The sequence below is a fragment of the Musca domestica genome, unplaced genomic scaffold (assembly GCF_030504385.1).
Source record: "Musca domestica strain aabys unplaced genomic scaffold, Musca_domestica.polishedcontigs.V.1.1 1, whole genome shotgun sequence".
NCBI classification, from domain to species: Eukaryota; Metazoa; Arthropoda; class Insecta; order Diptera; family Muscidae; genus Musca; species Musca domestica.
In genome coordinates, this window is record NW_026712114.1 from 25,394,385 (window position 1) to 25,407,141 (window position 12,757).

The following is a 12,757-nucleotide window of genomic DNA, read 5'->3' on the forward strand; positions in this document are numbered from 1 at the left end:
GCCTTTTAACTTGTTTTTTGTTCGCTTGGCTGTTTATGGCCTTATCGCGATATGGTGAATGGTAAACACCATATCGCGATAAGGCCATAAACAAGTTAACCCAAAACCACCAGCTAACATCACCGACAACAACACCACAACCAGCAACGACGGACTAGCAAATTTTCACAATCAACAATAAATAAATTGGGTTATTATTTATTGTCAGAGGACTTCTTCTTTATCCTTGGGTTCCTCTTCGTTTTTTCTTATTCTTGTTATTTTATTTAGATTAAGTCACGTGGCATGAAAAGGACAAACATTATTTTCGCGTTTGAAATAAAACTATAAATTCTTAGGAAAGTGATATTTTTATTGTTGGTGTCAGGGATGTTTATTAAATTGAAAACAAAAACATGCTGAAGGATGTTTCAATAAAAAATATTTTTTTATCAATAAATGGCAATTTTGCTTCTTTAGGGACATATTCCTGTATATTTAAAATTCCTGATCTTGAAAAAATGAGATTATTAAGAAATTTTTTCTAAAAATATCTTAAAATGATTGATAATTTTTATGCTCTCCATCATACCATGGAGGGTATATTAACATTGCCATTACGTTTGTAACTCCTCGAAATACTTATGTCAGAGCCAACAAAGTTTATATATCCTTGATCAGCGTAAAATTCTAGGCCGAATTAGCGATGTCCGTCTGTCTGTAATCTATAATTACACTATCTTCCGAACTACAGGGTGAGATGAAAAAACGGCAACCAACTTCAGACTGTTGTCATTTCTAAGCAACTCGTGCGACAGCTATTAAAATTATTCCATTGACAGCTCATTATATTGTTTACAAGCGCACAAAAGCATTTTGGTGAGAATTTTCCAGAAAAAGAAGTTATTCGTGATGGAATTCAAGCGTGATAGTGCGATTTCTTTATATTTGGCTGGATAACCACAAGTGGCTTTGGTTAGAGCACTCCAGCATTTAAATGTAAATAAATCTTTTGTGTCTCGTACCATCACTCGTTACCGTGATAGTGGTAGCGTAGCCCGACGTCAAGGAAGTGGATGGAAGAAAACGCAACATCAGCAGAAATGGTTCGAAAAGTATAGAAGCGAAAAATGGCTCGTGAGCTGAACATATCGTAATATTCCATTCGGCAAACATTGAAAAATTAGCTCGGGGTAAGAAAACAGCAACATCAGCAGAAATGTTTCGAAAGGTAAAGAAGCGACTTGATCGAAACCAGCGTCGCAGTGGCCGAAAAATGGTTCGTGAGCTGAACATATCGCAATATTTCATTCGGCAAATATTGAAAAATGAGCTCGGGGTAAAGTCATTGAAATTCCAATAAGTGTAAGAACTTACACCGCAGCAGAAAGGAAAGAAACTCAAAAGAGCTAAAGAGTTGCATCGCTTGGCCGAAAGTGGTGAACTGCCGGATTTGGTTTTCTCCTATGAGAGAACATTCGTTCTCCAGCAGTTTGTAAAACAACAAAATTATCGTGTTTACTTGCCAAAGAGGTCAGCTGAAAATGTGCACCTTCGGTTGGCCATCAGAACTCAAGCGCCGGCCATGTTGATGGTGTGGGCCGCCATAACAGCCAATGGTTGCTCTCCGCTCGTATTAATCGACCGTGGCATCATAATAAATGTCGAATATTATCGCGAAAATATTCTGGAGGGTGTATTAAAGCCTTGGGCACGCAAATATTTTGGCCGCAGACCTTGGACATTCCAACAGGACTCAGCACCATCGGACTCAACAAGCGCCACCCTCGCTTCATTTCCAGCGCACAATGACCACCAAAATCTCCGGATACCAATCCATTGGACTATTTTTTCTGGGGTATTTTGGAAAGCAAGGTTGGCACTAAAAAATACCAAAGTTTCGATCACCTCGAGCAAGCTCTTCGCCGGGAATGGGCCAAAATACCACAGAGCAACATTCGGGCAGCGTATGACGGTTTCATTGGCCGTTGGAAGGCCATAATCCATAAAAATCTAATCTTATTCTAAAATTTGATGCTATTTCCGACATTTTTTGCTTTCATTCAATAAAATTAAAAAAAAAATGTAAAAATTATGGCGTTTGACTTTGTTGCAGTTTTTTATCTCACCCTGTATGTAAAAGAGGTACGAAGTGGAAAATTTAGATTATACTCTTCTGAACGGTTTTTCATAGTCTAAATCTGTATAATCATTGGTTGAGGGCATTCATATATGATTTTTAATTGTTCCTTTTTAATCACTATATTTATTGCGTTTCAATAATTTTAATCAGTGTAACATTAAGTGAAATTATTCTCCTTTTTTTCTTTGCAGAGTCTCGGGTTCCCATTGGCCTCATTGGTGGCAACAAATCGTACTGCAGCAGAATTGCGATACCTTTTAGGTTCCCCATGTCCCGAGGATAAAAATACTCTCATGTCGTCAAAAATTGAATTCAACTGTGAAATGAGAGCTGGTCGAGTAAGTATCTTGTTTTTTTCAGGATATAATAGGATATCTTAAAATATAATAGGATATCTTAAAAATTTGAAGCCATGAATTATTCTAAACAAATATGTATCGACATTTTTTAACGGACATTTTAAAATATCTTGTTTGAAATACTTTACATTCTCCATCTCCAAGAAAATTAAAAGAAATTATTTGACAAGAATTACGAAGGACAATTGAAATGAGGAAATGAGAATTTAGACTAAGTCAACAATATAATATATCTTATCATCTAATATAATTGAAATTTCTTATCCATAGACTAGCTGAAATGCTACATTATATTTGACTAAGTTATGTAAACTGGGGCCTGGGACTAGAATTCGAAAAAAATTACTTTGGAAAATGTGACGAATTCGATAATATTGGTTTTGTTAAAAAGTAAGTTGATTTCCAATACCAAACATTTTAAAGGGCTCGAGTAAAGGGTAGTATGCCCGATAATACTCGGGTTAAAATTGTCAGTCCAATAGCGAGACAATGTTCAGGTGACAGAGGTGCCTGGCATGTAAGGGAAAACACTACAACCAAATCAATATTTTTTCTAAATTACAGAAACTCCGAGATTATGAAAGTAGAGCTAAAAATATTAGGCACGTCTATCGGGGATAAGAAAGTTCAGTCGATTTAGATTGGAACGCATATCCAACTGTGAATCGGTTTCCGCTATATTAGACCGAGGTCTTTGTGAATGAACATAATTTCACCAATATCGTGAAATCGGATGATGATATATATTGGAGCTATATCCAAATCTGAATCGATCTCGATAAAATTTGGCAGATGTATTTTTGACCACTATAAGATATCTGGCACCAAATATCATTGTGCATATTAGAAATGTGAGGGGCTTAAAGACCAAATCGGATAAATCATTTATATGCTAGCTATAGCTATATCTGAAACGATTTTCACCAAATTGGATATACTTGCTTCAAGGCTGAATTCGGTCGGATGTGCCGAAATGTGATGTATCCTATTTGGACGAATACTACATATTTGGTGCACAATAATATTGAAATCGGACGAAGATAAATATATGGAAGCTATATCCCAATCTGAGCCGAACTCGATAAGATTTGGCAAAGGTATTTCTGTGCTATACGAAACATTTGGTACCAAATATCATTGTTTTAGATTGCATATCACGAATGTGAGAGATTTAAACGCCAAATAGGATGAAACATATGTATAGGATATAAAGCTATATCTGAACCGATTTTCACCAAATTTGAAATACATGCTTCTAGGCAGAAATTGATCGGAAGTGCCAAAATTCACTCTTTTTAAACTGATATTAATCATCTGGTGCACAATTAACGTAAAATCGGCGCTATATCTAAATATCAATAGGGTTCGTCCTTGGACCAAACAAATGTTGCTTGGAAAATGTCATCTCAATCGGATAGTAAATGCGACCTGCATTTTCTTCAAATACATGGTCAGACGGACGCACAGACAGACAGACAGACGGACTGACATGCATAAATCGACTCAAAAAGTCTGACTCAAAAATCCTCAAAAGTAGCTATGTTACAAACAAATGCACAAAGATATAATACCCAGACAACTATGTGGTGTAGGGTATAATTAATTTTTTTTTAGCAAAACCGATTTTAAAATATGTTCAATCATTAATAATATCATTAATTCTTTTTTTATTCCTTTGCTATAATCATTTTTGATAACATCGAAAGAACTTTAATTACAAATTAAGTGAACTTAAGCAGAGGGGCGATTTTCGTTCTTCGTTCGTTCCGCAGAGCCTCCTCATCTTCCCTCTGACCTGCCCCAACCAATGACATTGTGTTGCAGCAATTGCATTTCACCCCACTTGAAAGAAATTATTTTTCCTCAATTAAATTTAGCGATGGCTGGTTTTGTGTTGTTGCTGCTTGTGTTTTTTTTTCTCTGCTCATCATTTCAACTTTTATAAGGAGAATACGCCACAATATGCGGCAAGTTGCCAGATGGGGCCGTTAGGGAAACCACCAGACAGTTCCATAATGGTTTCATAATTGCGGATATAAGCGTAATTTTCACTGTACTAATTGCTAGGTAATGTCGTACAACTGGTGGTTCATGGAGGCCAGACCGCCAGCATGGTCAGGACATGATGTGGCGGAATGACAATGTCATTTGTGGTAGGGAGGGTGGTGGTGAGAAGGGTTGCGAAGGGTAGGGATGGCCGTAATGGTGATGTTTTGCGGTGCTGTTGCTGATGGGTGAGCCGATAACGGTTCTGATCGAATAATGACAACTGCAGTCCATTGGACACAATGATCATTATTAATATTCGATTTGTTCCAATGGTGATGATATGATGGTAACGGTGGTATGGTGGCCAGTTATTGTCCATCGTGTCGATTTGTTTCTTGATACGGTTCGTTTGATTGTCCGACCATACATGCATGTATTGCAAGGGCATTCCTACATGTGGAGTTTCGCGTAAAGCACCCATAATTCCATTTAGGGACTGCGGTTTTTCTCTCCGTCCCGCCTCTTCCCAGAGGAATCATACTCCACTCTCCATGGAGACGGACAAACGAACGACCATCAACAATCAGTTGTTATGGACTTGTGGTCTCTGTGTAAACAACACATCTTCTCCTCTTGTGTTTTGTCATGCATGTGTATGTGTGTGTGAGAGAGAGTTTTTTGCATTTCGCCAACCCTCCTCCTTGTTTTGTGTTTTCAAACAAATATTGAAATGGACGTAGGTTGGAAGAAATCTGAGTCGGGGTGGTGAGGTGGTGGGTAGTTGATGACATTTGTAGGGAATATTGTCGCGGCATACAACAATGCCGACCGACAAGTAAACATTTCACTGTTGTTGACACTTTGTCTGCAATTTGTGTTTCAACTGCATTGTCGCCCTGCCTGCGCTTCCACTCGCATTCCTATTTTCAGGATTTGTCGTCTACCGCCAGAACACAATGTCTGGGTGTTGTCCATTTGCAAATACCAGCCACCAACCGCCTCAACGGATGGGATGGCGGGGGAGATTTCGCGCAATTGCGATGGGTGTAAAGGAATGTCCTCATGATCGGGTGGAAAATTATTATTGGTATGATGTGAATTATTGCTTTCGTTAACAATCGCTCACAGGTATGAAATTGACGAATTCTCGCATTATTAAGAGATGTTTTATGTGTGATAAAAAATTTAAAATTTAATGGTATCTACCACCTTTATAAGAGATCTTGTGTTGATGGAAATATTGAGATGTTCCAAGTCTGAATGGAATCAGATGTTAATTTCGTGTATTATGAGCTTCATGAATATTCGAAATGTTGACCCTTTGTTGGGGAGATACTAGATGGATAAGCCCGATATATTCCATCTCCACAACAGATCTTTTGTTAGTAGAAATGATGGAATATAAAGAGAACCTGATGCTTATAACGGATTTTATAAAAGTTTTGGTTAATCAAAACTTTGAGCTTTTGTGGAGGAGGTATCAGAAGGAATGGTTCGATCTCTACCGCCTTTTTGATAGATCCTGTGTCGATAGAAATATTCAGATGTGCCAAGTCTAAATGGAATCGGATGTTTATTTCGCGTTTTATGAGCTTTACCAGATGGAGTGGTCCGATATATTTCATCTTCCCACCAGACCTTTCGTTCATAAAAATTATTTGGATGTGTGAAATTTTAAGGCAATAGGATTCTTACATCACATTTTATAAGACTTGTAATAATTCAAGATTTGGACCATTTGTGTGCGAGGTACCAGAAGGAGTGGGCCGATATATTCCATCTTAACACCAGACCGTGGGTTAATAAAACTATTGAGATGTGTGAAATGAAGATAATCGGACTATTACATCACATTTGATAAGGGTTGAAATTATTCAAAATTTTGAACCTTTGTACTTGATAGAGTGGACCGATATTGCCCATTTTCGAACCTAACATTGACTCAAATATTTAGACCAACATCGGGTTATCCTTTCTCTTTCTGTCCAAAAAAAATGCGACCTTTTGTGGAGGAGGTACCAGAAGGAGTGGACCAATATTGCCCATCTTCGATCTAACTCGATCTAAGTTTGACAAAAATATTACGATGTACGATGTTTGGACCAAATCGGATACTCCATTTGTGAGTTATCGTGCGCCCCAGCCAGCCATCCAGACAGACGGACGGACATCGCTAGATCGACTCCAAATGTATTGAAACGGATTTGGTCCAAAGAGACCTAAGGTCTAAAACCGTTATTTCGCAAGTTTTGACCGTATCAAATGATATATACCCTCTGTAACCATATGGCTGAGGGTATAAAAAGATACACGCGTTTCGTTTAGGAAATCCTTGAAAAGAATTCTTAAAATTTCCACATTAGTAGCAGAGGTGTTCTTGAAAAAATCCATCATAGATAATTTACAATCCACGAAATTTTGGCTGAAGGTTGGTGAAAAAATTGTCTTAAAAAATCGATGTTTATGGCTCAGACGGGCCTTGGAACAAATTCCTTACAAAGTCCACAGTTTCCTTTCAGAAGGTCGTTCAACATTGTTTTTTTTAACTTAAAATTTGCAGGTCTCTCTTAAAAAAATACGATTTTCGGACAAGAATCTCCTCGGAAAAAAATCTTTAAAAATGCATGATTCCTTGAAAAACATTTTTAAAAAATTACAAATTCACTATTATTTTAGTCAGAAAGTTCTTGAGAAAAAATCTTAGAAAAATCCAATGTTTTCGGTGAGGCGGACTTTCTTAAGAAATTTTCTATCAGGATATCCTTGAAAATAATGTTCTTAAAATAATATTATTTAAAATGCTTAAAAATCCAAGAGGTCCCTGAAAAAAGCTTAAAATATTTCTTACAGCGGGTCCTAGAAAAGGTGTTCAAAAAAAAAAAAAATAAAATAAATAAATAAATAAATAAATAAATAAATACAGGAGGTCCTAGAAAAGTTGTTAAAAAAAAAAAGAATAATAATAATAAATAAATAAAAAAAAACAAGTACAAACAATTAAGTTCGGCTGGACCGAACTTTAAATGAACTTCACCTTAGGATAGAACCCAATTTGACCCACAAATACTAATTTTTATTATTTTTAATACCAACCATCCTAGACACAATACAAATTGGTCTGCTAAATAATGTGGCGTCGTGATTTCAACAGACGGATAGACAGACAGACAGACAGACAGACGGACATTAAATCGAATTTTATGCTGATTATGAATATATATACTTTATGGGGTCTGCGACGAATATTCAGGGGTAACATCAACGGAATGACAAAGTTTATATACCCTCCTTTCCAAGGAGGATGATATAAAAATCAGGTCTAGACAATCCTTGAAAATCCTAAACAAATCACAAATTTTGGTCAGTTGTTCAGAAATTCTTCCAAAATCCACATTCACGGCAATGATCCATAAAAAATGTTTTTTTTTTCTTTTAAATCCAACATTTTCAGGCAAAAAGAATTCCTTAAAAGTCAACGTTTATGGTCAAAAGATGGTTCACGATTTCTATCAGGAGGTCCTTGAAATTTTTGATCAGAAGGTCTTTAAAATTTTATTTTTGTTTATCAGAAGTTCCTTGAAATATGTTGTTTTGATAATCCACAATTATCGGTCAAGATTGAAAAACCACGAATGTCGGTTAAGATGTACTGGAAAAAAATTTAAAGTCGTTGAAAAACTTGCGACGATTATGGCTAGGATGGTCGCTGAAAATTTGTTCTTACCAAGTCCACGTTTTTTTATCAGTAAGTCCTTGAAAGTTATGGTTTAAATCCACAATAAAAATTGAAAACCACAGATTTCGGTTAAGAGGTCCTGGAAAAAAAACTATTAAAATTATTGAAAAAATTTCTAAAAATGTCTATGTTTGTGGCTCAGGTAGTCTTCGAAAAATCTTTGTATTTAATTCGCGCTGTTGGATAAGATGTTTATTGAAAAAATAGATTTGAAAAATATACGGTTATCAGTCAGGAAGTCCCTTAAAAAAATGCCTTAAAATATTCACGTTAATGGCTCAGCTGATCTTCGAAGAAAAATGATAGATAAGGGGGCCTTGAAATTTGTTTCTTAAAAAATAACGGTCAGGATGTCCTTAAAAGTTTGTATTTTAAGAACCAAGAGCTTGGCCGAAACTCTTGGTTCTTCAAATATTATTGAAAAAAATCCATAAATTCTAAAAAAGGCAACATTGAGCTGTCCTCGAAAAAAAAAAACTTGTTACAAAATCCGTGCAAGTCGCTCAAATGGTCATTGATAAATTTTCATTTAATATACACGTTTTGTGGATTGTATGGACCTTTTTTAACACTTTTGTGGATCAGGTGGTTCTTGCAATTTTTTGGTCGTTAGAAAAATGTTCCTAAAGGAAGTTCTTGAGAAAATTTTGTTTAGAAAACCTATAATTTTTGATTAAGAGGTCTTGACGATTTCTTCTCAAGAATTCCACCAGTTTCAGTCAGGATGTCATTGAAATTTTTCTTTACATAAATCGACATTGAATAAATTTTTAAAGAAATCTATGTCAGTAGCTCTTGTAATTTTCGAAAAATTTTCTTACAGAAAAATTCAAGTTTGTATCTCAGATGTTCCTCGATCTATGATTATGGCTCAGGTGGTTCTTTCTTATAAAATTCACTATTTTTGGTCGTGGGGATCTTGAGAAATAACTTTACAAGTTTATTATTTTCGAAATCCAGGTCAGACCTTGCTTTGAAAAAAATGTCTAAGGAAATCCAGGTTGATTGCTCAGTTGGCCAGTGAAAATTTCTTCTTAAAAATCCATGTCTCAAAAAATCTAAATTTTCTAGCAGGAAATTTTTCTTACTTTAACGGATTTTGACAAAATACCCTGCACCACTTTTGGCGTTTGTTTTGGATCATAGAAACTATTTTTTCAAAAATTCACAATTTACGGTCAGGATTTTCTTTGCAATTCCACGATTTTCGTTTTAGAGAAACTTGAAAAGATTTTCTTCAAAAAAAAAAAAAAAAAAAAAAAATCCAACATTTAAGTGTAGAATGTACTTTTAAAAATACTTTTAAAAATATTCTTAAAAAAATTGTATAAACACTCATAAAAAAATGACACACGTGCTCAATAATTTATGAAAATGGACACCTCGTTTGCGTCATCCGAGATTCTATGGGAGTTTTTGTTCAAAAATTCGGCCTTTGTGTGGTGATTACGCGAGAGATGAAAGAAGATGAAGATGAAACATTTCTCAAGTTGATCAAAGGTTGATATATTAAACAGGGTGAGATAAAAAACTGCAACAAAGTCAAACGCAATATTTACTTTATATATTTATTTAAAAGCAAAAATGTCGGAAATAGCATAAAATGTCGGAAATAGCATAACATTTAGAAGTTTAGATTTGTTCGAATTGGTCACCTTTGGCACGAATTATGGCCTTTAAACCAGTCAATGACACCGTCAGTCGCTGCCCGAATATTGTTCTGCTGTATTTTGCCGGGAATGGGGTAAGCGCTTGCTTGAGGTGATCGACACTTTGGTATTTTTTAGTGCCATCCGTGCTTTCCAAAATACTCCAGACACAATAGTCCAACGGATTGGTATACGGAGATTTTGGTGGCCATTTTGCGCTGGAAATGAAGCGAGGAACCTCATTTTGTAAGCATTCTTGGGTGGCGCGTTTTGAGTGCGATGGTTGTGGGTCCTGTTGGAATGTCCAAGGTCTACGGCCAAAATGTTTGCGTACCCAAGGCTTTAATACACCCTCCAGAATACTTTCACTATAATATTAGACATTTATTCTGATGCCAGAGTCGATTAATGCGAGCGGAAAGACCATCGGCTGTTGTTGCGACCCACACCATCACCATGGCCGGCGCTTGAGTTGTGTTGGCCAACCGAAGGTGCATATTTTCAGCTGACCTCTTTGGCAAGTAAACACGATCATTTTGTTTATTTACAAACTGCTGGACAACGAATGTTTTCTCATCGGAGAAAATCAAATTCGGCAGTTCACCACTTTCGGCCAAGCAAAGCAACTTTTAGCTCTTTTGAGTCTATTTTCTTTCTCTTGTGGTGTGAGTTCGTGCACTTTTTGGAATTTCAATGGCTTATGGCTTTACCCCGAGCTCATTTTTCAATATTTGCCGAATGAAATATTGCGATATGTTTAGCTCACGAGCCATTTTTCGGCCACGGCGACGCGGGTTTCGATCAAGTCGCTTCTTTACTTTTCGAACCATTTCTGCTGATGTGGCTGTTTTCTTTCGTCCACTTACTTGACATGGGGCTACGCTACCAGTATCACGGTAACGAGCGATGGTACGAGACTCAAAAGATTTATTCACATTTAAATGCTGGAGTGCCCTAACCATAGCCACTTGTGGTTTTCCTGCCAAATATAAAGAAATCACACTATCACGCTTGAGTTCCATTACGAATAATTTTTTTCTGGAAAATTCTCACCAAAATGCTTTTGTACGCTTGTAAACAATATAATGAACTGTCACTGGAATAATTTTAACAGCTGTCGGACGAGTGGCTTAGATATGACAGCAGTCTGAAAATGGTTGCAGTTTTTTCATCTCACCCTGTACAGCGGTACCCTGCGATATTCGATATTTTGACGATTTCAGGGATATTATTCAATGGAGTTTTTTTAAATTTCGTATTTAGAATTCGTTATGGGTACTACAGCCTATGTCAAAAATTTTTCTATATTGGTCCAGGTTTTCGTATAGGCCCATAAATCAGTACCTCCCTATATATTTGGTATTTTGCCAATTTTAGGTACAATATTTACCGAAATTTTTGAAATTTCTTATTTGAAGTTCCTAATAGGTACCATAGCCCATGGCAAAAAATTGTCTATGTTTGTCCAGGTTTTCGTATAGACCCTATATTTCAGTACCTCCCTATATTCGGTATTTAGACGATTTTATGTATATTATTCACCGATTTTTTTTTCAAGTTTCGTATTTGAATATTGTAATGGCTTATGACAAAAGTTGTTTTTTCAGGTCCAGGTCTTCGTATAGACTCCAATATAACTGCTATATTTGTTTTAAAATAATTTTTTCTTTTTTGAAAATTTTCAAATTTGTTCGAAATGGTGAAGATTATTCAAAGTTCGTTTAGTTAATGAGGTCCTTTTTACATATCCCCTCCGCTTGGTAGAGCTTTCAAAAGCGGTGAATGTTAAATGCACTTTATGATTGCGTTACTATTTGCTGGTGTTGTTGTTGGCCATCTGCCAATTTGGCTGGCAAAATTTTGTTGTTTTTGTTGTTGCCTTCTATTGTATTTGCTTCCTTCCTGGGGTGCAGCTTTCTTTCTGCGTTTTTGTTTTTTGTGTGTTGACCTGATCCTTGCTGTTAGTTGGCGCTGGCACTTTTGTTGCATCCCACCTGTGGTGTATGTGGGGCTCTGTTCAAATGTTTGTGTCAGTCAGCGGCCATTTTATTCGCACATTTTTTATGCCTCTCTCTTTCTCTATATTTTTTCTTTAGTTAATTTTTGCATTCATTCTTTTTTTCTCGGGAATATGGGCACAAAGCATTGCTATTCAGATTCTCGGCAAAGCTGTACCAGCATGAGCACCATTGTCAACACCACAATGTAGTTTATGAGAGTATATGTGTGTATGTGTTTTTTTTGGTTCGTCGTCATCTTCTTTAAGACTGGAACAATGATTCTATGGGTTCTTCTTTGCTAGGATACCCGGCCAATGATGTTGTCCTTGCATTCATGAGAAGAAAATGAAAAAGAAAAAACCAAACAAATGGGGTGTAAGTTTACGACATCCTTTATCAGAATGTTGCACAGTTTGGCATCTGAATAAGCGAAGGAGAAGAAGAATAAAATATAGAAGACTGGGACATTTCACTCCAATGACCGACCGACCGAACGACCTCTCGCTGCGGTTTTCAATGAGAACAGAAATAGCGTCACAAATTCATTAGTTCATTTGTGGTGCAATTGCAATTGCGTCAAATGTAGTGGCGGCGAAGCTCGTTTTGTTTTTATAAATTCTCAGCCTGCATTGCTCTCTGGCACCTCCCAACACCCCCGCCCCACCCCTAACAAAGCTCCACTGACATTTTATTATTATTGTCATAATTTTTTATGGTGTGTGAAACAATTTAAAATGCTTTTCTTATTCTTTGGAGGGAGCTATGGCGAGATAAGTTCTTTTGTTGTTGCTGATACGAATCTTGTGGTTAATGAAGAATAAATACGAGTATATGTTTGAAGTTGCTGTGTGTGCGTTTGAAGGGTTGTTTGCCAACATAGTTGGCGGCCAGTTGGAAGGTCG

The 12,757-nt window shown here is 36.5% G+C and overlaps 1 protein-coding gene across 1 annotated transcript in view; it reads left to right on the forward strand.

Annotated features, from left to right (window-relative positions):
* The window catches only part of LOC101896481 (cation-independent mannose-6-phosphate receptor), a 208,480-nt gene that overhangs the window by 70,727 nt on the left and 124,996 nt on the right, over positions 1 to 12,757 (forward strand). The window contains exon 11 of the mRNA XM_059121128.1: positions 2,314 to 2,460. Coding sequence (XP_058977111.1) covers positions 2,314 to 2,460 — 147 coding nt within the window. The remainder of the gene's footprint in view (positions 1 to 2,313; positions 2,461 to 12,757) is intronic.